The sequence below is a fragment of the Quercus robur genome, chromosome 12 (assembly GCF_932294415.1).
Source record: "Quercus robur chromosome 12, dhQueRobu3.1, whole genome shotgun sequence".
NCBI lineage: Eukaryota > Viridiplantae > Streptophyta > Magnoliopsida > Fagales > Fagaceae > Quercus > Quercus robur.
Window position 1 is genome coordinate 33230144 of NC_065545.1, and position 27769 is coordinate 33257912.

At 36.1% G+C, this 27769-nt stretch overlaps 4 protein-coding genes across 8 annotated transcripts; 2 read left to right on the forward strand and 2 right to left on the reverse strand.

The window, feature by feature from the left end:
- Nucleotides 1-4007, forward strand: LOC126709264 (VAN3-binding protein-like). Of its 2 annotated transcripts, none has more exons than XM_050409418.1 (7): nt 1-108; nt 861-1243; nt 1548-1926; nt 2411-2590; nt 3002-3051; nt 3163-3220; nt 3496-4007. In XM_050409418.1, exons 2-7 carry the CDS (start codon nt 980-982, stop codon nt 3732-3734), a joined length of 1170 nt encoding a protein of 389 aa, XP_050265375.1. In that variant the 5' UTR covers nt 1-108; nt 861-979; the 3' UTR covers nt 3735-4007. The 2 variants fall into 2 exon arrangements, with proteins under 2 accessions (XP_050265375.1, XP_050265374.1); XM_050409417.1 differs by lacking the exon at nt 1-108 and adding an exon at nt 125-387.
- Nucleotides 4008-5225: 1218 nt separating this feature from the next.
- On the reverse strand, nt 5226-8410 carry LOC126709684 (formyltetrahydrofolate deformylase 1, mitochondrial-like). 2 transcript variants are annotated; one of them, XM_050410008.1, is made up of 8 exons: nt 8078-8406; nt 7788-7900; nt 7064-7214; nt 6793-6866; nt 6553-6712; nt 6161-6259; nt 5962-6048; nt 5226-5515 (listed from the first exon to the last, which is right to left on the reverse strand). In XM_050410008.1, the coding sequence occupies exons 1-8, from the start codon at nt 8225-8227 to the stop codon at nt 5369-5371; spliced, it is 981 nt and encodes a 326-aa protein (XP_050265965.1). In that variant the 5' UTR covers nt 8228-8406; the 3' UTR covers nt 5226-5368. The 2 variants fall into 2 exon arrangements, 1 of the variants encoding a protein (XP_050265965.1); XR_007649464.1 differs by having other exon boundaries at nt 5453-5515; nt 5962-6061; nt 8078-8410.
- A 1907-nt stretch (nt 8411-10317) lies between these two features.
- LOC126709866 (uncharacterized) lies at nt 10318-11452 on the forward strand. Of its 3 annotated transcripts, none has more exons than XM_050410230.1 (3): nt 10318-10566; nt 10683-10841; nt 11114-11452. In XM_050410230.1, exons 1-2 carry the CDS (start codon nt 10561-10563, stop codon nt 10833-10835), a joined length of 159 nt encoding a protein of 52 aa, XP_050266187.1. In that variant the 5' UTR covers nt 10318-10560; the 3' UTR covers nt 10836-10841; nt 11114-11452. The 3 variants fall into 3 exon arrangements, with proteins under 3 accessions (XP_050266187.1, XP_050266186.1, XP_050266185.1); XM_050410229.1 differs by having other exon boundaries at nt 10321-10566; nt 10683-10835; XM_050410228.1 differs by having other exon boundaries at nt 10329-10566; nt 10683-10831.
- A 3541-nt stretch (nt 11453-14993) lies between these two features.
- LOC126709303 (phosphatidylserine decarboxylase proenzyme 1, mitochondrial) lies at nt 14994-24579 on the reverse strand. Its single transcript, XM_050409492.1, has 12 exons — nt 24250-24579; nt 23559-23647; nt 22652-22705; nt 22444-22509; nt 21309-21369; nt 20255-20364; nt 19894-20147; nt 18175-18281; nt 16797-16864; nt 16327-16404; nt 15489-15611; nt 14994-15265 (listed from the first exon to the last, which is right to left on the reverse strand). The coding sequence occupies exons 1-12, from the start codon at nt 24407-24409 to the stop codon at nt 15104-15106; spliced, it is 1332 nt and encodes a 443-aa protein (XP_050265449.1). The 5' UTR covers nt 24410-24579; the 3' UTR covers nt 14994-15103.
- Nucleotides 24580-27769: the final 3190 nt, after the last annotated feature.

Here is a 27769-nt window from a genome sequence, read left to right on the forward strand (position 1 = left end):
CATAGTCAGGTTCACATTATACAATAATATTAGTATTTAATAAAATGCCTTTCTATGGAGATTAGCGCTTCCAAACACGAGTCTAAGGAACCATTCCCGCTTATTCAGGTCTATGTTCTGTGTTTGTTCCTTAAACTAAACTTATATTAATTTTTCGAGTCTCGTGAATTCCGGTTTGTCTTTGAGTCATACTGGTTCCTCTAATGAAATCACACCTGAATTCATGGGGTTCCAAAGCACTAGGTTTAGTTCTGTGTTCATGTAATCTATTCTGTCACACCTTGTCTGGGTGTCTCTTTTATATATAAGTGTAAGTGTTGCAAAGAAGGTGATGGGGTAATTGTTTCATTTCATAGTTGAGACTTTGAGACATTTTGATGTGTCAAGGTTAGTAAAGCAAGTCCCTTTTTAGGCTTATGCTTCTTTTTACTATATTTCTATTATCTGAAGTTTTTGTTAGAGAAACGTGTGCTTGGCGCTTTGTAATTGAAGTTCTAAAATCAATTTGATCGAATCTCAATTGGGTTTCCTCTTTTTGAACTAAATTCAACAGTTCTTCAATTTTGAGTATTGGATGTGAAAATTGTATAGTTCTCTTTTTTTATATATCAATGCACGGTTAGTTTAGCATTTTGGACCACTTTTATCCCTTTTTAACAAAGTAAAACTCAAAGCAACTTTACTTCGATCAAGAAGCAAGAAAAGTATTTTCGAATTGACAGCTAAACTATGCCTGGCTTTTTTGGTTCTCTATAATACATCAGTGTACAAAATACTAATTTATTAGTTTCTGCTTCATGGGTCCTTTGTTGTCTACCCCTACCGTGATATGCTGAGCTTTGATTTGCTTGATGTCACAGGAAAAGCCAAATTTGTGAACAGTTTCATAGGACAAAGGCCTATACAAAGGAAGGGACTAGAAAAGAACTTTTTAACTGATCGTAACATTTGAAAATTTTTCTAATATCCAGAAGAAAGAATGGAAACCGGTGTTCAATCAGCTTGGAGGGGTAGCTATTTGCATGGGCTAGAAAATGTAGAGGAAGACCAAGAGCTGAAGATAGTGTCATCTAAGCCTGCGATTGCTCAACCACAAACACCACATGAGCCTATGGAATTCTTGTCAAGGTCGTGGAGTCTTTCGGCTTCAGAAATTTCAAAGGCTCTTGCTGAAAAGCAGAAAGAATTTTTCCATGACAATAACCCCAACACTTGCCCAGAAGTAGTTCTTGTACCACAACTAGTAAGTTATCCCCACATATGGATTTGTATCATTTTCCTAATTTATCTTAAAAATTTTAATATCTTTGCAATTTTCCCCATTCATCATGGTTCTTAATTTGCCAAAGTTTTGGCCAAAATAAGGGAAGACAAAGTACAGACTTTGTTCACCAAAAGGAATGGATTCTTTCCTAATTAATGGCTTGTCTTAGTAAACAAACATAACTACATATATCTATAATCATGTATAATGCTGCTTGCATATGTGAAACATTCTCTTCATCTGCTTAAATTCTTTGTTATAATTGCCCTGTTTTTTCTTGCAGCCAGTCAAATTAATAAATCCTGTCAGTGCTCGGAGGACGGGTTCATTTGGAAAATGGTTCTACCACAAAGAGTCGAGTATCACCACAGTGAAGAAGAAAGACAAGGCACGTGTAGAAAATGCACACACACATTCTGCTGTCTCAGTCGCAGGACTAGCTGCGGCCTTGGCTGCCGTGGCTGCAGCAGAAAACTCCAGCAGCTCAGGATCGAAAATGAACATGGCTTTGGCATCAGCTACAGAACTCTTGGCATCACACTGCATTGAGTTAGCTGAATTAGCTGGAGCTGATCACGATCGTGTGGCTTCTGTTGTCAGATCAGCAGTTGATATTCGAAGTCCTGGTGATCTAATGACTCTCACAGCTGCAGCTGCAACAGGTATTTGGCATTTTGCTTAGTCTTTCTACTCTGCATGATGTATTAAAAGTATTTCCATAGAAGTCTCAAAATCATAAGTTACTCTTTCAACAAAACTTAAAAGACAATTTACCTCTTACAGATACATAGTTAATAATGGTCACAAATACTAATTTTGTGTATAATTATCGAGGGGGAGAAAAACGAAGAAATAGTTGGCAAACATCTTGGATTATTCTGTTTTGAATAATATCAAGTATCAACAAAAATTGTATCTAGGCTTTTTTGTTTCTTTTGTAAATTAAGTTCTTTAGAGAAATATATCCTAAAGTAAAATTGGATCTCTCTGTCAATCATACTGTGGGTAGGAAAGTAACATTGCATCTCAGTCAAATCTTCCCAACTGTTGAATTAGCAACAATGAATTTGTCATTCATGGTTTCATACTGTGGTATATTTTTTGCTTAATGTTCATTTGATAAAATTTTCTTCCCTACTAAATTAGCTTTGCGGGGAGAAGCAGCTCTGAAAGCAAGATTGCCAAAAGAAGCAAAGAAGAATGCATCTATAAGTCCCTATGATAGAAGTTTGACAGAGAGCCACTGGTGGAGTGCTGCTTCTCATAGTCAAATGGTGGAACAGAGTCCTCCCTTTGTTGGAGAATTATTGCAAGTCACACAAAAAGGTAATTTGCCATAAAAAATTCAGAATCAGTTTAATATAGATCTAAAGTACTGTATACCCCATGCTATAACAGAATGCATAATCTGGATGTTATCCGAGTTTTGATAATGCTAGTTGTGTGGTTCACCAATTTCTAATTTCTGTCTACATTTCTTCCTCAATCATTTCTTATTATTGGTCGAAATAATAATGGAAGGAAAAGGATAAGACATTTGGACTATATCATCCACACTGTTGGTTGATGACATTGAGCTCGGAACATTGAATATTATATTTCATGCTTTCTTTTGCTTTTAATAATTTCGCATGATTAAAGAATCTGTATGACTGGTTGAGCATCAATTTTTTTGGGGCGTGCCCCTGTAGCATGTTTAAGTAGCTATATTAAGTCACTTGCTATTGGAATTCACAGGAATTTTACAATGGAAGCATGTCTCTGTCTACATCAACAAGAAATCCCAGGTACAGAAAGAGGAAAAAAATAATGGAAGAGTGCCTGATTTATTATTATTATTATTTTTTTTAAAGCATTGTTTGCTCATGTCTAGCTTTCTCATATCACTCTATTTTCAGGTCATAATTAAGATCAAAAGCAAACATGTTGGAGGAGCCTTCTCCAAGAAGAATAAGTGTAAGCTTCGAGTCTCTAAACTTGGCATTGTTTCTAGCTTCTTTATTTTTTAAGAAAAAACAAGATACACATGGTCTTGAATCCAAAACGTAATCTCCACTCCATTATTTATAAAGGAAGGAGGTGCCATTTGAACTAGAGCTTATTGGCCATGGTTTCTTTACAACGTAGAATTCTTTACACTTTCCCCTCTTTTGGAAGTGTTTAGCACTTTATTATATTGAAGTTTCCACACTTAGGTTCTTTCTCACTTGAATATTTTATGCTGCTTCTAGGTGTTGTTTATGGAGTTTGTGATGAGGTTGCTGCATGGCCGTATAGAAAAGAAAGGGAAATTTCAGACGAGGTCTATTTCGGCCTCAAAACTGCACAAGGTCTTCTAGAGTTCAAGTGCAAGAACAAGAATCATAAGCAGAAATGGGTTGATGAAATTCAGAATCTTCTTCGTCGAGTTAGCTGCATTGAAGCAACTGAAGGCTCTCTAGAATTTCTTAGTGCTAGTAATAGTATATGATGTATTTTGTGCATATGTAGTGAGAAGTAGGACAGATAACTTACTAGTGCCATACTCGTATTTCATGCGAGAAGATTTTCTTTTATACACATAATTTTGGAGCACGCAGCGTACTGTTCCTATGTTTTGTTTTCAGGACAAGAAATGTGAAAATTTTTACTTGAGAGTTTTCACTTTTCAAAGCCATTATGTAATTAGAAATTTATAACGGAGTGGAATATTGACTAAACAATTTAAAGTAATTAAATGTATTCACAGATCTACCACTTTAAATGATTTATCTCCCAGAAGATAGAAGAAGTTTTGCTTTCCTTATGATGTAATACTCGTACCTTACAGAATGCTATAATCATTCACAAAGGTGACGTAATTGCAATTAAGATTGTAGCTCTACATAAAATATAAGCTTTAGTGGTGGAAGTTTTGGGAAAATTAGATTATAATGAATCAAATGACATGGATTCCAATACTCAATTGTTTTCTCATTATGAAAAGGGAAATCTGCTGGATATGAAGTAGATAGAAGACAAATCATGTTGAATTTGGATTCTGAAACCACCGACAAGACAAAAAATAAAAATAAAAAATAAAATAAAGGGAAAAACCCAACTTCAAGGACAAAGGAGGTTTTATTATTATTATTATTAAGTAATAGTTTCCTATCAGGGAATATGTCCAAAACATATTCCCACCAATATCGTTTCTCAAAACCAAAAAAAAAAAAAAAAAAAAAAAAATCCCACAAATATCAAGCTTGCAAAATAAATGGACCCCATTGGATGGGGGAAATGTCCATAATTCTACAATACAAGACAAATTAACATCTTTTTTCTCTTGGTAATTTTACTTTTTTGAGAAGAAGTGGTAAGGGCATGGGGAGTAAGAAAGGTTTTGTAAAAATTTGACTAAAAATAATAATATAATTTTAAATGCATTATTCAGGTTTTATTCAAGGGATGGGTGAAAAGGATGGCACTCTACCATCAGTCACATTTCTGCACAACTAAACTATCAGCATGAAGCACATGTTCAACGTCCTTGGTTTTGTTTTCAAATGAAAATTTGCTTGTTGAGATACTACTCCACTGCTCGGAATTTACACTAATGCTTTCACCAGACTTGACAGGCCTATAATTCAAACAAAACTCTCTAAAAAAAATGAAGCTACTTCTGCACACAAATTCCCCTAGTTTAGTCTGATAATATGAACCATTGGCTGACTTTGTAAAGAAGGGGGGAAAATAAAATGAGAAGATATATGAACCCAAGTAATGTAGAAATTTTACAACATTGACATATTTTTACATAGAGATTCAAAAAAGGGCAACATGAAAGTATAATGGGTGATGGTAAAAATTATGGATTCCGCATCGGGGTAATTTACTTCACTGACAAAGATACAGAGGTGGTCAGAATCTGATTCAAAGAATGCTCAAAATCTTGTAGTCTTCTACCAATGTATTCTAACTCATGTTCAACTCAGGAATGAAGTACAGGTATGAATGATTGCGCATGTTATTTGAATTCCAGAACCAAGTGAAATATATTGTGCGAACAATTCAAATGAAGAATTGAATGTATGATACATAGAGTTTGCAACCCCTCTCTAAACCACTTTATGCACTTCTTTACCCTCAAAATAAAACAGTCTTCTTGCCCTCATAAGGTAACACTCGCAGCTCACAGTACGACTTTATAGCCTTTGCAAGGCATTGTTTCTCAAGGTTCTCTGATTTCTGCACAAAACTCAGCAAGTTATCTCTGTGGGAAACTCTCTCAACCTGCAAAATGGATAGAGATGTACTTTAAGCTGTTCATAATTTGAAGGAACAATCGTGTATAATTGATGAAAACTGATTGCCAACTACCAGTACTCTGTGCAACAGTCCGAAACTATTAATAACGATATCTGAAGCACAAGCCTGCATGATCTTGAAGCAAATTACAAAAATGGAGTTTGGCATATAGCGCACACGCACACACACATATTCAAAAAACAAGGTATTTCATAAATCATCAGTTTTATGGCTACGTCAAAGACACTGTACCCCCCCCCCCCCCCCACAAAAAAAAAAAGTACACGCTAAGCATACATGGTCCACAATTTACGGTTAAACATGCCAGAGGTTTAAGATGGTACCGTGACAGCAAACATCAAGTTTACATCATCATAGAGTAAATGGAGAAAATTCTAAAAAACTTTAAAAATAAAATAAAATTTAATCACCATCTGTTCGATAATAGGCCCTGCATCAAGTTCTTCAGTCACAAAGTGACTTGTTGCACCAATCAATTTCACGCCTGCATCAAAAGCCTGCCAACACAATCTAGCAAATTAAGCATGAATAGGCAGTTAGGAAGAGAGCATAGAAATGATTAAAAAGGTGATAATTATATAACCCATGAAGAAGGCAGGATTGCTGAACCTGTCTAGATGGATTCCCACCCTTGAATGATGGCAACAGGCCATGGTGAATGTTAATAACATCCTTTCCATAGCTCCTTAAGAAATTACCAGATAATATCTGCAAAGGCAAATTGATGTTGTAGATCTTAAATATTGCACAGAGTAATTCCATTAATCTACAAATCTCTATAAGGTTTCTATTTCAAATAAGAGCACCAATAAGAATACAGTAGAATTCAATGGAATTTCAAGTAATCATCTGTTGACTTTGAGGATCACAGGAGGGTAAAGAAAGCCTACTCTTCAAACAATATTTGGAAATTCAAATGATAAACATCATCTACTAGCACTTTTTCCATTTTAATTGTCAAAATAATAGGTGATAGCACAGAACAACAAAATTTGATTTACCTGCATGTACCTAGCAAGTACTAAAAAATCTGTATTCGGAACCAACTCTAGGATATCCCCTTCTCTTTTATTCTCCTTGGTTGTGCGTAAATAGTGATAAGGAATACCATGCCTTTCAAGAAAACGAATTACATGGGTGTTTGAACCTCTATCATGATTACTGTACCAAAAAAAAAAAACATAATCAACATCATCAAAATGCATAGGATACATTGAAGGGTGGAAGTCCCAAAACTTCACCTTATTACACAGGTTATATCTACCGGTAGTCTTCCGTCCTGCCATCCATGCAACAAATCAACCAGGCAATGGTCCTGCAGCAAGAAAAAGAGAGCTTAAATATGCACAAAGTTAATTCAAGTTTAAATAACATGATACACCTGCTTTACCCAAAAAGTAGTACCACACTTCATGAGGCGGAGGTCATTAGCTTGAATCTCACCTTCCCTCTTCCCTTGGGGCCAAACTTACTCATCAAAATAATAGTAGTAATAATAATAACAAAATGTACCTGTTTTGAAGCAAGAACGGCAATTTTATATTTGGGGTCTTGGTCTGGCACCCGGACAACAGATCTCCTTGCGTTGAACATTTTTGACAGATTATTAAAGTCTTCATCCATTTGCTCACGTGGCCATTTAACAGGATCAAAAATAAACTGACTGCCATGTTGCACGCATATATATAGTAACAGAGTCAAAAATAATCCACAGGCATGTTACCTAAATATATAGCTTTATAGTTCAACAAATCAAGTATCCTTAAACATTGAACTTAATTGAAAACAACATTCAATTCTAGACAAACCACTACTTTGAGGATCCTTCCCACTACCACCCTCTGACATATGCCAAAGCAACAAAAACAAGTGTTTCAACAGCCAAATCAAAGCAATCCAGCCATTTACTCACAAATAACGAAAGCCAATTTTTCTTCTCACACGCACGCATGCATACACGATTCATTGCCTCAAAATTATCTCTTATTAAGAACCCACCTAGCACTTAATGACAAAATTAAACCACTAATTAAGGCAACTCTTTGATTATCACATTTGTTGACAGCAACGTTTCACTTGATTCAATTCCACCCCAAAAATTGAGAAACTAGGTTTTAGTATATAAGCAACACAAACTAAATAGAACAAAGTATATTTCTTTGTTTTGCTTTCTACATTGGATTAAACAAATTAACATACACATACAAGACAGCATTCCAATGAACTAACAAAATACCTTCTAGAATAGAAGACTCGCTTGTTTTCAGGTACAAAAACATCGGCGCCGAGTATGTTGCCCCCTTTAGAAGCTATACAATCCGACAGCTTGGCAACAATCCCGACCGCATCCTATTACATAGTCAAATTCAATTCAATTCCATTCTCATCTCAGAAGCCCATTAAAATTTAACTAAACTTATCCAATAAGACAAAAAAAGAAGAAGCTATTCTCCGTTTTGGGTGCCAATGAATTATTGGAAATGGAAGTTGCAATGGCAAATGTGAATAGGGAATAAAGGGACTTACAGGGCATTGGAAGACGTGGATTCCATGGGTGAGAACGGAAGAGCTTGAGGAATCGAGGGACTGGCCAGGGAATCTCAAGGACTTGAAGGACCTATTTGCAAATCCAATAACTTGGGGGAGGCTTGTTGAAACTCTCCGTGTCAAGCTCATTCTCTCTCTCTCTCTCTCTCCTACAACGTCCAACAAACTGAAACGAACACAACCCACAAAACCCACAGTGTGCTGGCGTTTTAGTTTACCTTACAATTTGAAGCTCAAGTAGCTGTAGCTATACGATGTCGTTTCACTGTTTTTTTTTTGGACGTTATAGCTGTTGATCTTTATTGGACACGTGGCTGCTGTCAACTCCAACTCCAACTCCAACTCTAACTTCAACTCCAGTCTTTCTAATTTTGTTGGAGACCTGCAGTATTTAATTATTAACGAATCACAGGCGTCAAAGGTCTTTGCCTGCCTACTGCCTAGGAATATTCTCTACATCGGGCTTACCATAATTTGAGGTTTAGGGCAAATTTAAATAAAGTTTTTAATATTTAAATATCTAACTAATATTTAATTTATTTTTCATCAATCTTATTAATATTCTGTATTATTATTTTTAATTTAAAATTCATTATTTTCCTGGTTTAATATGTTTCATTTATTTCAATGATGCTAAAGTCCCTACAAATTTTACTACATAAACCTTATAAATTAACGTGTTAACCATAAACAAATTTAATTCAAACATTCATTTTTTATATTATTTAATTCGCACCAATCATATTCTTACCACGTAAATTATTTTATTTTATCTTTTTATAATAACCTTAACATTTATCATTCACTTAATAGCGATTTGGTTTAATTAAGTTTTTATAAGTTTTTCAAAATTACTATATACATTTTTATATTTAGGTTTTATTAACTTTTTTTTTTCCAAATTAATAATAGTTAGCTAGTCCATTTAATCAACACCCTCGTAACTTTTTTTTTTTTTTTTTTTTTTTTTTTTGAGGAAGCAATTTAAGGTTTCAATTTAGTTAGATTTTTATTGGCTCAAAATTTTGGAGGACTTTCTTAGGGATATAAGAAAGAAAGAAAACCAGTCTCTATTTTTTTTTCTTTTGAAAAAATTAACCATCATCAAAAAACTTTGTTTTTGTACCATTTTAAGGCTTTCTTTTTTCAATAGGGAGACTTGGGATCTATTTATAATTTTTGGGGGGGGGGGGGGGGGCATAGTAGGCCATAGGCTTAGACTTAAATCCAACACCACATAAGTTGATACTTAAGCATGTTATGAATTGGGTGTGGATGGGGTATGTCCCTAGACAACTCAATATTCTTGACCCTTTCTCCCTCCAAATTCTTGGCCCCCCTCCATGGATAAGCCCAAACTACTCCATAGATCAACTTAAAAAAATTAGCAAACAATTTTTACAAAAATAAAATGAAATAATCATTAGTCCATATTCTATTTGTTTATAATTTATACTTTAGCCCCTTTCACTCAAAATCTTGGCTATGTCCTTGATGAAAGGGCTTCGAGCTATTAGTTCAATGGTATTGACACTCTCTATGGTGCCCATATTTCGAATTCAAACCTCACCTCCTCTCTCTTCTATTTACCTAACCAAAAAAGAACCAATATGAAAGGTCCAAAGTTCTAAAATTTAGTGATATTCATATTACTCAATTCTTATCTAGACTAGAACTAAAATTCAAATTCTCTCATTCACTTATTTTAAGCCAAAAAACAAAACCAAGGTAAAAGCAAAGGAAGTAAGTTTGGCCAAGTAGTAGAGTCTAAATTTCTAATGGGATTATTAATTTGTGAGTTCCAGTTAGCTCAAATAGTAAAATTTCTGATGATTAAATAAAAGATCCATAATTCAATCTACACCTACACCAAAAACTGATTGATGTCTCATGTCTTGGTCTAATGAAAATAGCTATCATTCGAAGCGGACGTCATAAGTTGAAATTCTCTCTAAAAAAAAAAAAAAAAGATTATCAATTTAGGTTGGAATCTCTCTCCTTGACTTGTTGTAAGTAAAAAATATCAAAAATAATTGGACAAAACCTGCCTTAAAAAAATTAAATAAAAAAAATTATGGGGTTGGGCGACAATTGGCCCGAGCCGAGCCCCAAGTTGGGCTAAAATATAAGTTGGGCTAATCACTGTCTGGTTTTCTCAAGAGTACTAAACTACTAACAGTACTAACACACTTCAAGCTCTACAGAATCAGCTACGTGGCTAAAAGTGAGTGGTGAAGAAGCCTCACTGGACCAATTTTACCGGAGAGAGAACCCAGGCCCAGGTCCCAGATCCCCTCTCTCCTACCAAAACCATCGTCTTTCCTTTCCTTTCTAGTTAGTCAATCTTCGGTAGAAGAAAGAACTATAACAAACAACTCCTCCAAATCCCTCAATCGCATATAATTTTAACTTTCAAATCAATATACAAAACACACGCGCGCGCGAGCAGCTACAATCTTAAAATGCCTGTAAGTTTATCTTTCTCTTTAAAACGATCTACCTAACCCAGATCTATTTTCTTTTTTTTACTTACATGGATTAATTTTGATTTTTGTGGGGGCGGTGGGGTTATGATCGTGTGCAGTTCGGGACAGTATTAGAGGTGGAACCGCCGAGCCCACTGAGATACATAATCGGAGCTGCCATCATGATGATCGGAGTGGTATTACCCGTTGGATACATGATGTTCCGTACCAAACGTGTCCCTTCCTCTTCTTCTTACTCCAAACAGACGTAGGTATAGGTGTGCCTTTTTTACTGCTTTTTAAATTTTTTTTAACCGTAATTTCATGTTATTGAAATTGGTACAATTTGAAAATCCAAAATTCAAACACTTGAATTGAATGTTACCGAATTATGGTTTTGAAATGAACAGAAATTTAAATTTGGGTTTTTTTTTTTTAAATCCACTTCACTGTGCCTAATGCAAAATCTTAATGTTAGCTTAGGTACTTTTTATCTGGGGTACTGAATTGGAATAATTTAATTAAAGGATCTTTGGTGTTGCTATTTCAGGAACAAAGTTTTGATATAGAGAGAGAGAATGAGAATTGAGAGCTTTTGGATTCGATTTGCGGGTTGTTAGTGAAGAAGGTGAAAGAGAAAAAAAAAAAGGATTTAACAGATCTGCAAAGTGTAAATGTAAATGCAATGAAACTCCATTTCTGTTATATGGGTTGTTTAGAAAATGATATGCATACATTTCAATTCAATATTCCTTGTTGCCTGGATTTCAATGTGAGCTGATTTGGAGTTTGACTTTGTACTTACATTTCTTTACTGGGATTAGATTTTGTCCATTTTTATGTCTTGGCATTTTTGAGTTACAATAATATTGCCGTTCTCATTAAACAAGTAGAATCATACGTTTATACTTATATCTGTTTTAGCTAGATTGAAACTTAAATTGGATCTGCTGGCAATCATTAGAAGCCAGATTTATCTTCAGTTGTGTGCACTCTTATTTTTTATGCCTAAAGTGGATTTGCATTTTGAGGTATCTTGTGAATTCTGTTGTGTGTTAACAAAGTGCATATTGTGTGTTGAGTTAAAAATAGGTGATCAAATAAGCATGAGGAACTTTTTGTTAGGGGTTTTGTAAAGGACTTTTAAAGGGCTTTGTCATTCCAATTCATTATCTTGATGATGAACTAAAGGCTCTCAAGAAGAACACACAGAAGATGCTTATTAACTTACTTGAGTGGCCCTCATGTTTTTATGCAGGAAGATGGATCAAATTAGTTGATTTTATCGTCTTGTTCCTTTTTTTTTTTTTTTTTTTGGGTAACTAGTGCTAATAACTGTTCATGGTGATGCTTTTCTGCATGCTATAATACAAATTGAGTAGATCTGTCACTTGAATAGTTTTGTGAAACACTTTAAATATCAAGGGCCATGGTGATGAAAATGGCTTTATGGAGAAATGTATTCATAAGGTTTAGGTATATTGATCTGGCACATTTGGTGTAGTATGCAATTCATAGCCTAATGAAATTTAGGGCTACTATAGTTTGTGCCGGGTTCTTTTATTTCTATGAACATAAATTAAGCATACAGAGAATCAGTGATCTTCACTATTGCATGGTGTAAGTCACCCATTTGATCTGTCAACTTATTCCAAAGCTTGTGTCCCCAACTTGCCATGGTGCTGATGCCAAATTAGTTATCAGATTTTTCAAAAGTCAGCACTAGAATAAGGGTTGAGGGAGCCCATGGAATTTAGTTAGGTGGCCAGGGGTGGGGTGGGGTGGAGTTTGGGGGTATGTCTGAAGTTGGTGAGTGGAAAAAGAGTATCAAGTAAGGATTAAAGATTCACTGTCAAACAAGCTCAAAGGATTTCAGTGGAATGGGATGTTGGAATTACAGGAGGTTTATCGAGACTGTTTGATGGGTTGTACATGGCGTTAGAATAGTGTTCGACCTTGAAGAAGTTAAAAATAGGAAGGTACCTAGGCTGTCATGTAAGTTTCTGAGCACCTATGCATGAAAGTGGGGGCAATTTCACCCTCAGCCAAAACTTCAGGGCCAGAAATTCTTATTAAACATCAATCAAATCAGGCTTTAAATCAGTCCTAAAAATGGTACTATTTTTGTTACTACTCAAGATTGGCAGCACAAATGTCAAAATGTTGGAATCATGTAGAACTCTTATGTCCAAAAATTCTGTGATGTTTATGCCAAATTCTCTATAGCTTGCAACTTGCAAGTACGATCACAACCCTGTAAGAGCATCCCCATTCGAAAATGTCATTCTATCCTATTTTACCATCCCAAAAAACTACTTTATCATTTATACCATATTATTTTACAACACACCCAATATCTCAACTTTTATTTTATATAACACATTAAAATAATATAAATTATACAATAAAATAATATAAAATTGTCTCTTACTCTTTTCTAATTTCTGTCTACCTGTCACTCTCTCAACCACCCATCTACACAGCAACCACCCTCTCAACCACACCACCTCCACACAGCAACCTAGTCACCACCACATAGCAACCACCATGACACCAAACCTACCACAAACCCAGCAAATATCCAGCCACAAACCAACCACAAACCCATTATAAAATAACCAAACAAACTTGGCACCACCATGCCCATTGCCCTCTTCCCACCACCGCCACTACCACCAGCACAAACCTATATCAACAAACCACTGCCACGGCAACCCCCACCTTCACCACCACCACGGCAACCCCCCACCACTACCACCACATCAGTCACAAACCCAACCCCACATACACACCCACACTCATCAAACCCATCGCCACCGCAACCATCCACCATCGAAACACAGCAGATCGATGGAGATCAAACTAAGCACACCTACACCGGACCAAGCAAACACACTTATCAAACCACACGCCGGACCAAGCACACCCACTACCCATGTCGAACCAAGCACACCCACGCTGATCTCAACCAACCACACCGTAAGAGAGGAAAAAAAAACCCAGCAACGCTAGAAAAAACCAAGCACCATGAGAGAGAAAGAGAGAAAGAGAGAGAGCTATGAGAGAGGGAGTGAATGAGGACTGAAAGGAGAGAGAGAACCAGAGAAGAGGAAGTGAAATCGAAGGAAGTGGGAGACAAAGTGTGAGATGGTATAGTGCTACAATGATATTTTGGAATTAAAATATATTATAATTTTTACAATTGTGCTACAGTTTCATCCTACATTTAGGATGGCACAGTAACACAATTGCAAAAAAATTTGCAATTCTCAAATTTTACAAGTCCAGCTACTAGGCTCTTTTTGTGCCTTGATACTAAATTTTCCCAACATTTCCCATTTACAATCCCCAGTGGGTATGCTCTAATGCTTGCATGTGAATCATTGCTGATTTTTGAGTTTTTATTTATTTATTTATTATTATTATTTTTTTTAATGGTTAGATGAGTAGAGTGCAATTTCTGTTCAGGTAAGGATACAATGGACGAGTGGCATAATGAAATAATGCTAACATTATGTAACTAGTTCGGCCTCTTGATAATATAATTTGTTCCTTCGTTTTGTAAGATACACACTATCCTTTTCTTCTCTTCTTTTTTTTTTTTTTCGTTTGATGATTAAGTTACACCTGTTCTCATGGAAGAAGGAAATATCAAATAAGTTACAACTGTTTAGCAACATCATTTCCTTGCTTCAGACAAATATTCATTTGAGGATGATCTTTATAGATAGGTGGTAATATATTGTGAGAAACTGAGAATCAACTGCCAGTAGAGGCAAAGGTGGAGGAGCTGTTAGAGAGCATTTCAAACTTATAACAGAAGTAGCTAACGTCTTGGAAGTTGGAGGGATGATATTGACTGAAGTTAGGAAGCATAGACTAGTAAGGGAAGCAAATAGTAGAGTTTTTGCCAATGAAACTGGTGGACTATCATGACCTTTCCAATCATCATTGTAAACCAATTAACTATTCTATCTTTTCCAACCATCGTTACAGATCCAGATATGCGGCTTCCAGTTTGCAGTAGATCAAGACTAGAGCATCCAGTGGTAGTACTGCAACATGCTGCGTGGAACTAGAGTTCTTGCAGCGCTAAAATGCACACATCTGACTTTAATGGTTAAGACCATTAATTTTAGATTTTGAACATTGAAGTCTGCCTTACGAGGACATCCTTGATCCACAAGATTGGAACAATAATTGATGCCTGCATCAGTTCTGCTCTGCTTGTCCCAACACCGTGTATAATTTGGTTAATTAGGGTCATAAATTTATGATACTGCACCTCTAGCTAAGGTGACCTATAATTGGGGAGGTCGAATATAGAAATTTTCACCAAGACCTACTTTTTTTTCTTTGAATAATTTAGTTAACTACTAAACAGCTCAACTTCACGCAGACATGAATACACACAATAGACAAGTTAGATCTCTGCTTGAACGTAAAGATATAATTTTTATAACAAAAATCATAAATATATAATTCTATTTCTATTAGCTTCCCGTACAGGGCTCATAAATGTAGTGCACCATAATTGTTGCTACAAATCATGCCACCTCCCCAGTGCTTCCCCAACTCGGATTCTATCTCCACGTTTGATGCTAAACTTGAACTCCGAAGAGGAATTCCCAAGTTCAACTGATTTTGATATGGGGGCTTGGAAGACAAGTACCACTGTTGATCCCATGTTGAAAGCGGCTACCTGAAAGGATTAGAGCATAAAAAACAGTAAATAAAAAATGACGAGATGATTGAAGACTTAATAATTTGTTTCGTCTTTAAATATTATTAATAAATTTTGGTAGAGGAGATTCAAATTAGCGACCTCCATTTCATGAGTTTTGTTACCCAGCCAATTTTTGGTCCTTATTAAAGAAGAAGCTATCAAGCATTAAAAAATAAGAAAGAATTAGTGCATCTCTAACCTCATCCCCTTTCTTCAGCATCATACCAACACCTTCAGGTTCATAAAGCCGCTCTTCTGGAGGTTCTGAGGGCAGTAACTTCTTTCTTGGCCGATTTGTCTTAAGTTCCGGTTCAATGGAAAGCTGGCATGTACAAGTTTACACTAAAGTGAGGATTTTTAAAAAATTTTGTTTTGTTTCTTAAAAGTTACACACACATCTAGTGGGTATAGAACCCATGACCTCATGCTTCATCCCATTATCATGATGTTTGTTTAACAAAAATGGGATCATCTGGTAATCTTAGCTTTACACCTAGGCAGAAAGTGGCTCTCATCAACTATCCTATCTCATTTTCCTTAAAGGTACACTAAATGAAGATTTCCATAATTGAGCACTTTTATGAGATAAAACACCATGCACTGCCAGCCATTGGCTTGCATTCTATTTAGTTGTCTGCATGTGGCTAGGTTTGTTGCTTGTGAGATTAAATTTCCAATGGTTTCTTCTTTCTAATTGTTAACCACAAGTGTAAAAAGGGCCTTCCAATGTGTACACAAAAGGGAACTTTATAAAAAGAACAAAGTTTGGCTCCAAGCATGTTTGGTTCCTTAGGCTACAACCCACACTAGGAAAATGAAATGTGTCCCTGTCATGTGCAATGCACATCACTTTGAGTCATGTGCATTGCACATGACAGGGACACATGTTATCTTCCTAGTGTGGGTTGAAGACTAGACTCCAAACAAACTTTTTCCTTCTAAAAAACGAGAGAGAGAGAGAGAGAGAGAGAGAGAGAGAGAGAGAGAGAGAGAGAGAGAGAGAGATTGTATGAACTCTTCATCTGCAAAGAGCCAACCTCAATTGACCCAATATTTGTAGCGCCAACTGCAGCCATCGCCATAAACCCTTCTTGCCATAGACCTTCAAGTACAACCTGGTGACGAGAATTACAGAGAATCCATGAAACCCAAACTTATTCACAAAGATAAGAAAACAATTGTTGAGCCAAACACGACAAATTAAAATTTTGATAAGTTCAGAACTTTAATAAATATTTGGAGGCAGATGGTTGATGGCAATGACAAATACAAAAAGAATCTTGGCAGGAAATCAGCAAATACTGTAGAGATATCCAATTACACAAAACAAGTTGCAGCTGCTGAATCATATCAGCAGTTGATGAACCACATGATTATTCCAAATGAGGAAAAAGGGGCAGTTTGAAAGCACATATTAACTACATAGATATTGCAAGAAGAGAGTTTTGGCATTACTGAACATTGGGAAATGTCCAACATGTTAATATAAAATGAAAATCAGAATTACCCTTTCATTCTCAACATAAAGGTTTTTGATTGTTCTTGCAGCACGTTCATTCACAGGAAATAAGCGACCTGCAAAGTAAATCAACTTATTTTACAGATAACAAGCAAAAAAGAAAATCAGATTAATCAAATATTGACAGAATAGAACTGATTGAAAGTAAAAAGATTATGTGAAATATAAATGAATAGGGAAATTTTGCAATCTACTTTTAATATTTATTTACTCTTAATGTTCCGACTGTTAGCTAATGTTGTCTCTGACAAGATATGCACATAGATGCATACACAAGCAGTCAATTTTCCAAAGCATATGCACATAATCATTAGCTGAAAGATCTTTGTCAGCAGGGAGCACTGTGGATGGAAGGGGATCAAGACACTCATGACAAGGGATATCAAGAAAAGACATGAGCTACTCACTCTTAGATTCCAGGACTTACCAACTCAGATTTAATTTTTTGATTTTATCTACAGAAAAGAAAAGATTTCTACAAGATGAACACACCACCTGAGTTTTTTTCAATCTTTGTCCTTCATATTATCGTATTCTTTTTTGACTTTTTGTTTTGACTTTTAATACCATTTTGGTAGATTTCTCTATTATAAAATAATCCTGTGTTGTATAGAGCATATTAGTCAACAGAAGAGAGGCACATAACACAACATTTAGAGAGCCAACCTAAGAAGCACGGGTGTGTTTCCGGATTCGGGTGCGGGTGCGGCGATTAAAAAATTATTAAAAATATTTTTATTTATATTTTCTATATATTTTTACTATTAAAATATTCTTAAAAAACACATTATATGTCCTTGGTTCACAAAACAAAGAAAGAAGAAGGCAAGAAACACAAAACACAAAAGAAGCAACAAATATTCCAAATAAAATTGAGGAAGGACAGATTTAGGATTTTTGGGTCTCATTCAAAGCCGATTTTGGCTGTTCTGGCATGATTCAAGGCCGATTTTGGCTGATATGATCCGATTCGGCCAATACGACCCGATTTTGGCTGAATCGGCCCAGTTCGGCAGGAATTGGTCAAAGCCGAGTCAGTGCAAATCCGTTAAAAAAAAAAAAAAAAAAAAACCTCAGACGCGGCACCGACGTGTGGGCAGCTGCGTCGCTCGTGCGTTGCCGCGTCAGACGCGGGTGTGGCGCCCATTTTGCCGCGTCCGAGCATCATAGGAGCCAACCACTAGAAGGGGGGGGGGGGGGGGGGGGGGGTTACACATGCACCCAATGGATCTTGAACCTATGACCTTACCCTCCACCTACAACTTAGGGGGGGGTGTCAGTTGAGTTTGAGCTCATTGGACTAACCACAGAAAAAATATTGGCCTATGCATTACAAATTTATAAGTTCCTCCAATAAAAGGTTTACCTGAAAAATGCCGGCGGACAAGGATGCTCCAATCAGCTGGAGAGTGTATGCGATGATAGTCTCCAGGCTTCAAGTAAATTACACAGTAAAAGAGGCCTTTCATTGGACTGCAATGACAGTTTTCAATGTATAAATTAGCTTGCATATCGTTTCACTTTGTGGAAGCAGAAAAACTTAGTTGCAGGTGGGTATAAAGTCCAATGTAGTAACTTATCCAAAGTGAAGACCAAATGACAAACCAAGTAAACTTGATAACAAAGAGAGACAGACTGCTGTACAAATATGCAGGTATGTAACACATGCAAGGAAAAGTTATGTGTTAGATCACGTTTGAAGCTAAATGTAAATTTCTTAAATTGGGAAAGGAATTGATAATTTCATTAAACCATGTTTTGCTCTCATTGAATTGGTCGTGTATGACAATTAAAGAATTTTATAAAGAATGACATTTTAATTGCAAAGAGTCAGAATGTGGACTTAATCCATAGTTAACTGAAGTCGTGAGATTTCTAAATTAATCAAAAAATATCATATTCCTATACCATGAGATCTACATGAACATTTGGTGGAAGTGGCCAAAGTAGCTTCAAACAAACAAGTGAAACGAAGTGCATAAGATGCCCTAAATCTCACGTATCTTTACTAGACTTAATAAACCCTTAATCCCAAGTAGATAAGGTTGATCTCAGATTTCACATTACATAAATTGCATATTTTATAATACTAAAAAACATGCAAAAATTTAATTGTAAGAATATGAAGATTTGACAATCCAGCTTGACTTTGCTGCCAACATCCGCACTTTGAAAAAAAACATGAAGGGATATTGATGAAATCAATTCATCATTCACATGGTCAGATGCACCCTTTAATCATTACTGAACCAAAACAAATTGTGATTGAGAACTTAAAAAACGAACATCACTCTAAACCGCTTGTTGTTTAAAGTAATTATTAAATCCCCTTCAACAATATGGACCTCAAAAGCCATTTAAGATCTGAAACATTCAAATTACATTCTACCTTTACATGAAACCAATGTGCATTATTCCCTATGAAATCCTTAAGAATTAATTTAGTTTTCAAGAAGGCCTTGTGGAAAAGGTGTTCATGGGGAAAGCAAAGGGAAAGTAAAAAAGAAATTGCATTCTATCGTAAGTTTTCTAGGAATTGTCTCAGCCCTCAATTTACTCATGATGTATTATCATCATTAACAAAAGAAAATGACAAAAATAGATAAGAATTAAAGGAAAAGAAGTTCAACCAAGAAAATATATGTTGGTGAAACACACACATTCCTGTGACAAGCAAATGCACCAAAGTTCTAGTCTTATGTTTGATTCTCTCAATCAAAGAGAGCCTAGGTTGTGCTAATGTTTTCATTGAATCTTTGTCGTATTTTGTATTTCCAATGACATGAACAAGTCCAAAACTACAACAAATTTGCTTGAGATACTATGGTAATTATATTGGGGAGTAACAAAATAACGCTCTATCACACACATTGCAACATAATAGATGCAGAATAAGTGACATATTCAGATGCCAATCTAGGAAAATAAATTCTGAAAGATAAATCAGTTTGTGCCTATTAGTGATAAGCATACTTATACGTGATCATGAATATCCTTATCTGCGTCATGTTATTGAGGAAAAAAATTTATTAGACATGAATATCTAATTACTTATCAAAAAAAAAAGACATGAATATCAAATTACCGTGCCGATACAGGATCCCAAACTTTAGGAGAAGCCAATGAAATGCTCCACCATGACTTCTTACTCTTCTCTTTCACAGTACTTTCCTGTTCACTAACTTCTTCTTGCATATCCCCTTGGGCTATCATGGGAAGACAAGAGCTTGCACCAAGAAGAGAAGAAACAGAATAGGAAAACCCTTTGACTTGCTCAATCATAGCCCCTGCTCCTTTCAACTCTCCAAATCTTAAAATGGTACCGTCCACAGGACTAACCTATATTCACATGAAACACAATCATACAGGTTAAGTAACATTTAGCAATGATTTAGAGTAAAACATATTGGACATAATGGATGTCCAAGAAGCTGGTTACCAGTTACCAGACATCGTGGGTCACGGTCAATAGGCCTGGAACCTTCTTTCAATGAGCGAACAAAGAAGTGCCGTAAAGAAGCATATTCATCCAGAGGCAGGGCTGCTTCTTCTAAATCTGTAAAGCAAACCAGATCATAATTCTTATGTCTTCTTGAATATAGGCATTAATGCATACATTCTACCAATTGTATCAAAATAAGAAGGGCTACATGTACACTACACTTCAGTAACTTCAAGTTGCACATATATTTCAACAAGTCTTTAAAGTTTCAATTGGAACAATTAAGTCTCAAAGGTTCCCTAGTGCTCCAAGTAATTTACCCTATGCTTGGATGCAGGAGATGGAGGGAAAGGAGTTGTGAAGATGGCTGGAATATGCTAAAAATAGTACATTTCGACCATCTTCCCATCTAATCTCCCTCCATATTCCTCCATCCCAAACACATCAGTAGTCTCTAAGAAGCTCTAGTAGAATTGGATGGAATTTGATTGCTTGGTCTTGGTTTTATTTGGGATTATTCTCTACTTTCCACAAAAAAAGGAACCCTGCACATTATCAAAACTAAAGACTTTCCCAAATATTTATCCCTTATGTGAAATGATAGAGACTTGACGAGTTGAAGAAGAAAGAAGAGCATGGCAACAGTATGGTTTTTTCCACCAAAGATATAATCCTAAGCTTTCAATATTGAAACCAAAGTTAAAAGAAAAAATATTGAAGTATGACAGTGCTTCATGCTTTTGAGTTAAGATCATAATGTCTATTTTTTTTTCTTTACTTCTAAGAAAATATAAACAATTGGTGATGAAGATGTTTAATGGAAAGAACGGGGGAGTTGATAGAACCACAAAAGAAAGGAATTTTACATAATTAAAAGCTGGGAGAGACTGGATGACATTAAAAAACTAACGAAATTTCGAGCTTAATTACTCAAACCTAAACTTCAATGACTTCATCAAAATTCTAACTGAACTTGGAGGTAGTAGTGTCATAAACCTTGAGTAACAATAAAGCAGTATAACTAATTGCAATAACAAAGAAAAGTAAAACAATCATACTTGAATGGAATGCCCGAGCCCATGCTCTATATGCATAAGGACGCAGCCAGACAGGAAGTTCCTAAGAACATTTACTTCCACTAAGTAAATTCATATCAAAATAACATAATATAATAGAAATATAACATAATTATTGGAGAAACATGAGCAAAAAATTACTAAATAAAAAGACAGATGTTTCTTAAACATGTAAAGTACACCACATGTCAAGAAAGGGAAAGCAAGAGTCATAAAATCATCAGAAATAGCTAAATGAAAACAGTGATTTAACCATAAATAGGAATAAGAATTTATTGCCAACCACTTTAGCAGGAAAAACTATTGGATATCAGATAGCTATCACAGGTGAAGGGTAGAAATCTTTTTCTTTTATATAGGTAATAAAAGTTTTATTGAAAAAAAGTACATCATGTTCAGAATTGTGAACAAATTGTACAGAAGACCCTTCTTTAATCCAACAAATGAAATACTCTGATTTTGTCATATTATAGTTTAATTCTGCTGCCAGATACTCAAAAGAATTTACCAAAAACAAACTTCAAAGAATGACAAAGCCAAGTATCTGGTGCATAAGTATTCCAAGAATCAAAGATAACCAATAGCTTCAAACAGAAGATCCTTGATTCTCATAACTAATGAATTACAGGACATGGCATCTTAAAAGTATTAAGGCTATAGTGGTGTTCCTTCTGATCAAATAGTATATGTAGATCCGTCTCCAAATATAATGATCAAAATTTCCTTCAATAGGTGAGAGCATTTTACAGAAGAAACCGTACTTGAATGTAACACATCCTAAATAATTTCCCTAAAGTTGTCGTAGACAAATCCTTGAAACATATTTGTGAACTATAAAATGCCATGAAGTATAATTAGTTTGAAGACACTACTCCAATGATTTTCTCCACAACATGCATTAAAAGAGAAAAAGAATATCCAATATGGTTTTTCTGGGTTTGCTCTATGTTCTTCATGCATAGAGTAGCCTTTCGTATATATAACATTCTTACTTATCAAAAAAAAAAAAATCCAATATGGAAGAGAAAGTTAAAAATTCAGGGAATAACTTTAACTTGAAACGGTACAGGGGCATCATAACTAAGTTTTTCAGCTTACAAAGTAGGAAATTACTCACCACGCCTGTCAAGAAACCCCAACATCTAGAGATAGAGCGCAGTGGTAGCAATCTCAAAAATGACGCCTAAGGTTGGCAAGTAAAAAAAAAAAGATATCAAAGTTAGACATGAAGAGTACGACATCTGTGTAGCTGAAACACATTGGCTACAAAATATGCAAAAGAATCACAAAACAAAAATACATGGGCAGGATTATAAAGATATTACTTTTACATCAGGTTGGAACTCAAATTCAATTCCTTTTTCTCGTGCCTCTTCAACCTATCACCAAGGGGGGAAAGTAGATTAAACAAATGAATGACAACCAAAAAAATTGATAGTAGGGAAAATGTAATACAAAATGCACACACACACACACACTCCATGCAGTTATCTAGTCATTGGCAAGTGTTTGTGCTTCTCTGACTCTCAAACATAACTTCTTAACATTTTACTTATATTCTATTTGGAATTTGGTTCCTACAGAGAGAGAGAGAATAAATAAACATTAAATTAAGATAATTAATTAATTTTTCTGAAGTTCCAAAACATTTATTTTTTTTCTTTTTGGTGACTAATCAGGATAAAATGAAACTTAATGTTACCGTGTAGTCTATTTGCTTCTAAGATAGATAAAAATACGTACATTCACCACATTTCCAAATCAAAATTAGTACCCCATTCTAAAACTTTAGGAAGCACACCTAACCCTAAAATATTCATTGCATATGGCCCCATTAAAATCAACACTACAAGAATACCCTTTTGGAAAATTACAACTCTCCATATGGCAAGTGTTCTTCTATATTTCTTAGGTGGCTCTGAACCAATGAGCACTTATACTGACATTATAAAAGAGGAACTAAAACTTAGAGGATAATAACTTCCCAACTTGGTGCTCTAATTTTGGAGCTTTCAAATAATAATTTGTTCCAGTTATGAACAAAACTAGTCAGGAGTGGTGCCTGCCTGAAATGTAATTATTTTGGTGTTGTACATAATTCTAGTTGGCCCATCCATGAGGAGCACATAACTACAGCTATAAAAGCCCAAAGATGTCATTCACCCCTCCTTACATGAAACTACAAGTTACGAGTTAGGAAGTTGCGACGACGCATCTATAACCAATGTATACCTTCTTGTCATCATAAAGCCTACGGGCATGGAGAACCCCAAGCATAAGTAAGGTAGCGGCGGTTGCACCAGGCACCAAAAAAGAATCACCTGCATACACCCTCAGACTCAGTGATGAGCTTCACACACTTCTAATTAAAATAGACAATAAACTAATAAGCTAATCATCATGATCACTTAATTAATTAATAATAATGCTCTGCATTTAATTTTCTTCTTTAATACTTTTCTATCTCGTTCATGCAAATTATTACCTGAAAAAAAAAAAAAAAAAAAAAAAAAAACAACTGACCTCTTCCTAGTTTTTGAGGATTTCACGAATTTTCTGAACTTCTTCCGCTCAAATTTTACAGCAATCATAAACATTTGCTAATAATCTTTCAGAATTAATGGTTTGCTTTCTAAGGCATCCATCAGCATTTAAAATTTGTAAAACATTTACTGCTTTTGGTAGCATAGCCTATCATTATTTTCTCAACAAAAATTTCAATACAAGTAGCTTTTGGCTTTGAACAAACACTGCTGTAGAAAATTAACAGCAGATAATGTAAAGTAAAACTACAAAGTTTCTATTTCAGTTGTTTTTTTAATTCTTGGATTTTCTAAGCAACCAAACAAATAACATGTACAGTAAGTTTCGGAAGTTTCAAGTAAATAGGCGAAGGTCGCAATCGGAGAAGTGACAGGCTGACCTCGAGAAGGGCCAGTTCCGCCATTGAATGAAGTTCGGGCTCGAGTGGTTGTTTGGAGCTTTTTGAAGAACGAAGTGAAGCAGCGACGCTGGTTGTGGAGGTATCCATGGCGTGTGCGGTAAAGAAAAATTGGGAGCCTATACGAAACCCTGAATTTCATATTTGTTGAATTAATCAATAACGCTCACTCTGTTTGCAGGGATAGCACTGTGGTTGGTTAGGGTTCTGTAGCCTGCGTCGTGTGTGTTTTATATTTTTTGTATCGGGGGCAAATTAAATTAAACGGCGGAAATATCTGTTAGTGGTGGGTGGTAAGGTTTTACTTGCGGAACACTTTCGGTCCTGAAATTTAAAATGACCCGTCTTGTTTGGTATTGTTATTTAAATAATAATTTTTAATATTTAAATAATGTTATATGTATCTTTATAAACTTTTTTATTTATACATATTTTAACAAAATAATAACGTTATTAGAAAATTTTTACCAAACGGGTCATAATTGTTGTTTTTTTTTTCTTATTTATTGAAATTGGGCTTCTTACTATACGGATATATATATATATATATATATATATTTTGCTGAATTCTTACTATACCGATATAGAAAAGTTCCCAGTTTTCTTTCTAAAAAAAAAATCATTTCTTAAATAAAAAAACTTTTTATACCAAAATATAAATAAACTTGTAAGTATAAATATATTAACATATTTTATCAATATATATATATATATATATAAAACATAAATAATTAAAAAATTTCAAAACAATTTGGGGGGGGGGGGGGGGGGGGGCGGGGGATGGTTGCGGATTCACCACTATTTGAGAGTATGCCTTTAAAATAACTCTTTGGTGAGGAAATTTTATCGGCAGTAACAAACAAAGAAAAAAAAATCTTACTTAGGTGACTATTGTTTCCAAAACAACGTGAAAGTTTGGGATGATTTGAGGGAGGATGGAGAAGAAGGAGGTATGGTGAAACTATGTAGGAAAAGGTAAGAGACTTTGATGGAGCTTAGGTATTTTCTCATCAGGCTACTAAAAACCAATCCCCCAATTTGAGGATAAAATGAGAAAGGGTAGGAGGTAGATGGTAGTAAAACACAAAAACTACCCTTCCTTTTGTTTTTTGTTTATGTGTTTTTTTGCTAGTTATTTCATTAGATGTGTTACTTTGTAAGTTTATAATAATTATAAAAAATAAAAACTTTCTTATAAACTATTAAAAAAATTTGTGTTGAGGGAAAAATTTTGATGTTCCCAAATAGAATATGAGGTAGACAAGCCAAAACTCGATGATGGGCCCTTGAAATAAAGCCCAAAGGCTTTCGATGTTGTGTAAGTCCGCCAAGTAAGAAATAAAGGCTGCACCCTAACAAGAAGACAACAATAAAACACAATAAACACATTACTGTTGTTAGTTTGTTATATTATTGGTCCTTTTACAGCATCATAGTTCAAATCAGTCTTCTAGCGGTACGGTATTATCTCCAACGGTAGGATAATTTCATGTTAATAAGTGTTGTAGTTGCACGATTTTCCTGGCCCAACTGGCGTTGGTCCGGCCCTGGTCCAAAGCACAACCCACAATAAATACTTGTAGAGAATGGGTTAAAGAGCTTGGCCTCAATGACACTAGCGGGTCTATTGCATGTAGTATACTGCTTGCAGAAAGAAAAATAAGAACACCAAGAAGGATTCCTCAAGTTTGATTTTATTTCTCTTTTTCTCTCTTACAGTTCTCCTAGTTCCGCCCCCCCCTCTTTGAGGGACTTCATTTACATTATATATTCTTCATCTTTTCATCCCAGCCTTACACCTGTTAGCCATCCAAGCATCCACTCGAGCACCTGTCCCATCAGACGCCCTCATCAGACTCTTTGTGAGTTGCAGAGGCCAAGGCGATACTGTTCAGGGGTCTTTTCCTCATTAATGCGGCCAAGAGGGTGGTTGGGGCGCAATTAATGTGGTGGTAGCCTTCAGTGAGATATTTTAAATTTAATTCGTTTTATATGTTGGGGAAGGTGAGCTGAAATGGCTGAGCAGAGTTTCTCGTCTGGCTTCATGATGTCCGAGGACGAATTGCTTCTCGGACGGGTTTCCTTGGAGCTGCTGGGGTTGGTAATGCTGCATAGGAGGCTCCTCCTCGGATAGTAAGCTCCTCGGATGGGCCTGAGTTCGGAATAGCCCATCATTTCTGGGCCGGCCCCCACAATAGCCCCTCAAAACTGCGGTTTTAACCTCACTCCGAGGAGAAAAGCGGGGTTTTGATATTTGTGAGTGGAGGGAAATAAGAAAATCGGGGGCGCGCGTGCGGACCGTTACTTTTCACGCGCTACAATTTACGAGACGTGGCCATTAACTTCTGGAGGCGTTATGTTCCCTTCATCCAACGGCTTGGCGTGAATCGAACGGCCATCGTTTCTTCCCGTATTTCTAGGCGGGGATGATCTTTTCTCTTTCCTCCCTGCTATATAAGACGTCAGCAGGGTTTAGTTCCTTTTTTCATCTGCATTCCTCAAACCCCAAAAGGCTCCAGAGAACTCCATCGAATCCCAGAGATATACGAACACTTGCGTCCGTTACGCCGCCGTAACCGTTCTTCTGAAGCGCTTCGTCCAAGAGAGATTCCTAGGCGTCCCCTCGAGCGTTTTGTGAAGGTACCAGTACATCTCGCCCTTTTTTCCGTTTTAATTCCTTCCTCGGACTCTACTTCTCTTTTCAGTCTTTACTTTCATTTCCTCGGTTCAGTTCAGATGGGTAGATTCGAAAAATTAGTAAAAACTCCTGCCGCTATGGACGCCTTTAGGGCTAAATATCACATTCCCCCGAGGGTTGGGCTGCGTCACTGTCCTCTTGAAGGAATATTGACCGATAGAGTTGAGGGAGAAGTCGTTATCCCCATGATTGCTTTCATAGAGGGAGGGATGACACTTCCCATGCGCAGGATCACAAGGGAGTACCTGTTCAACCATAGGTTGACGCCGTATCAGTGTGCCCCAAATATGTTCAAGATACTAGGCTGTGTAGATGTCTTAGACGAGCGGATGAATCTAGGCCTTACTTAGCATGATGTGGCTTATTTGTACGAATGCCACCGCCTCGGGGATGATGGGTATTATCTTAAATCCCGGAACGAGGCCGTTAGGTTGATCTCTTGTCTTCCAGTTTCCAATAAGACCGTGAAGGATGACTTCCTCATTGCCTCCGGGGAGTGGTTCGACGGTATTCACTGTCCAACTCGGGCGGGAAAACCAGGTGCGGCGCTTTTAGGATTGATCCTTTTTGGGGAAAGGACTTAGTGTTGAGGGGTTATTTTTTCTGGCTTTCTTTGCAATTGGAAAATTTCATGATCTGACCTCACTTTTCTTGGTTGTTTGCAGACAAAATTCACGTTGCTCCTCGGATAGATCTTACGAATGTGCCAGCGCTGAATTATCTTCTCAGGTCGGAGATTTACGTTACCGGGGACGGACAGTTGCGTGCGGCCCATCTGATTTTGGGCTATCAACCTCTGAGCAG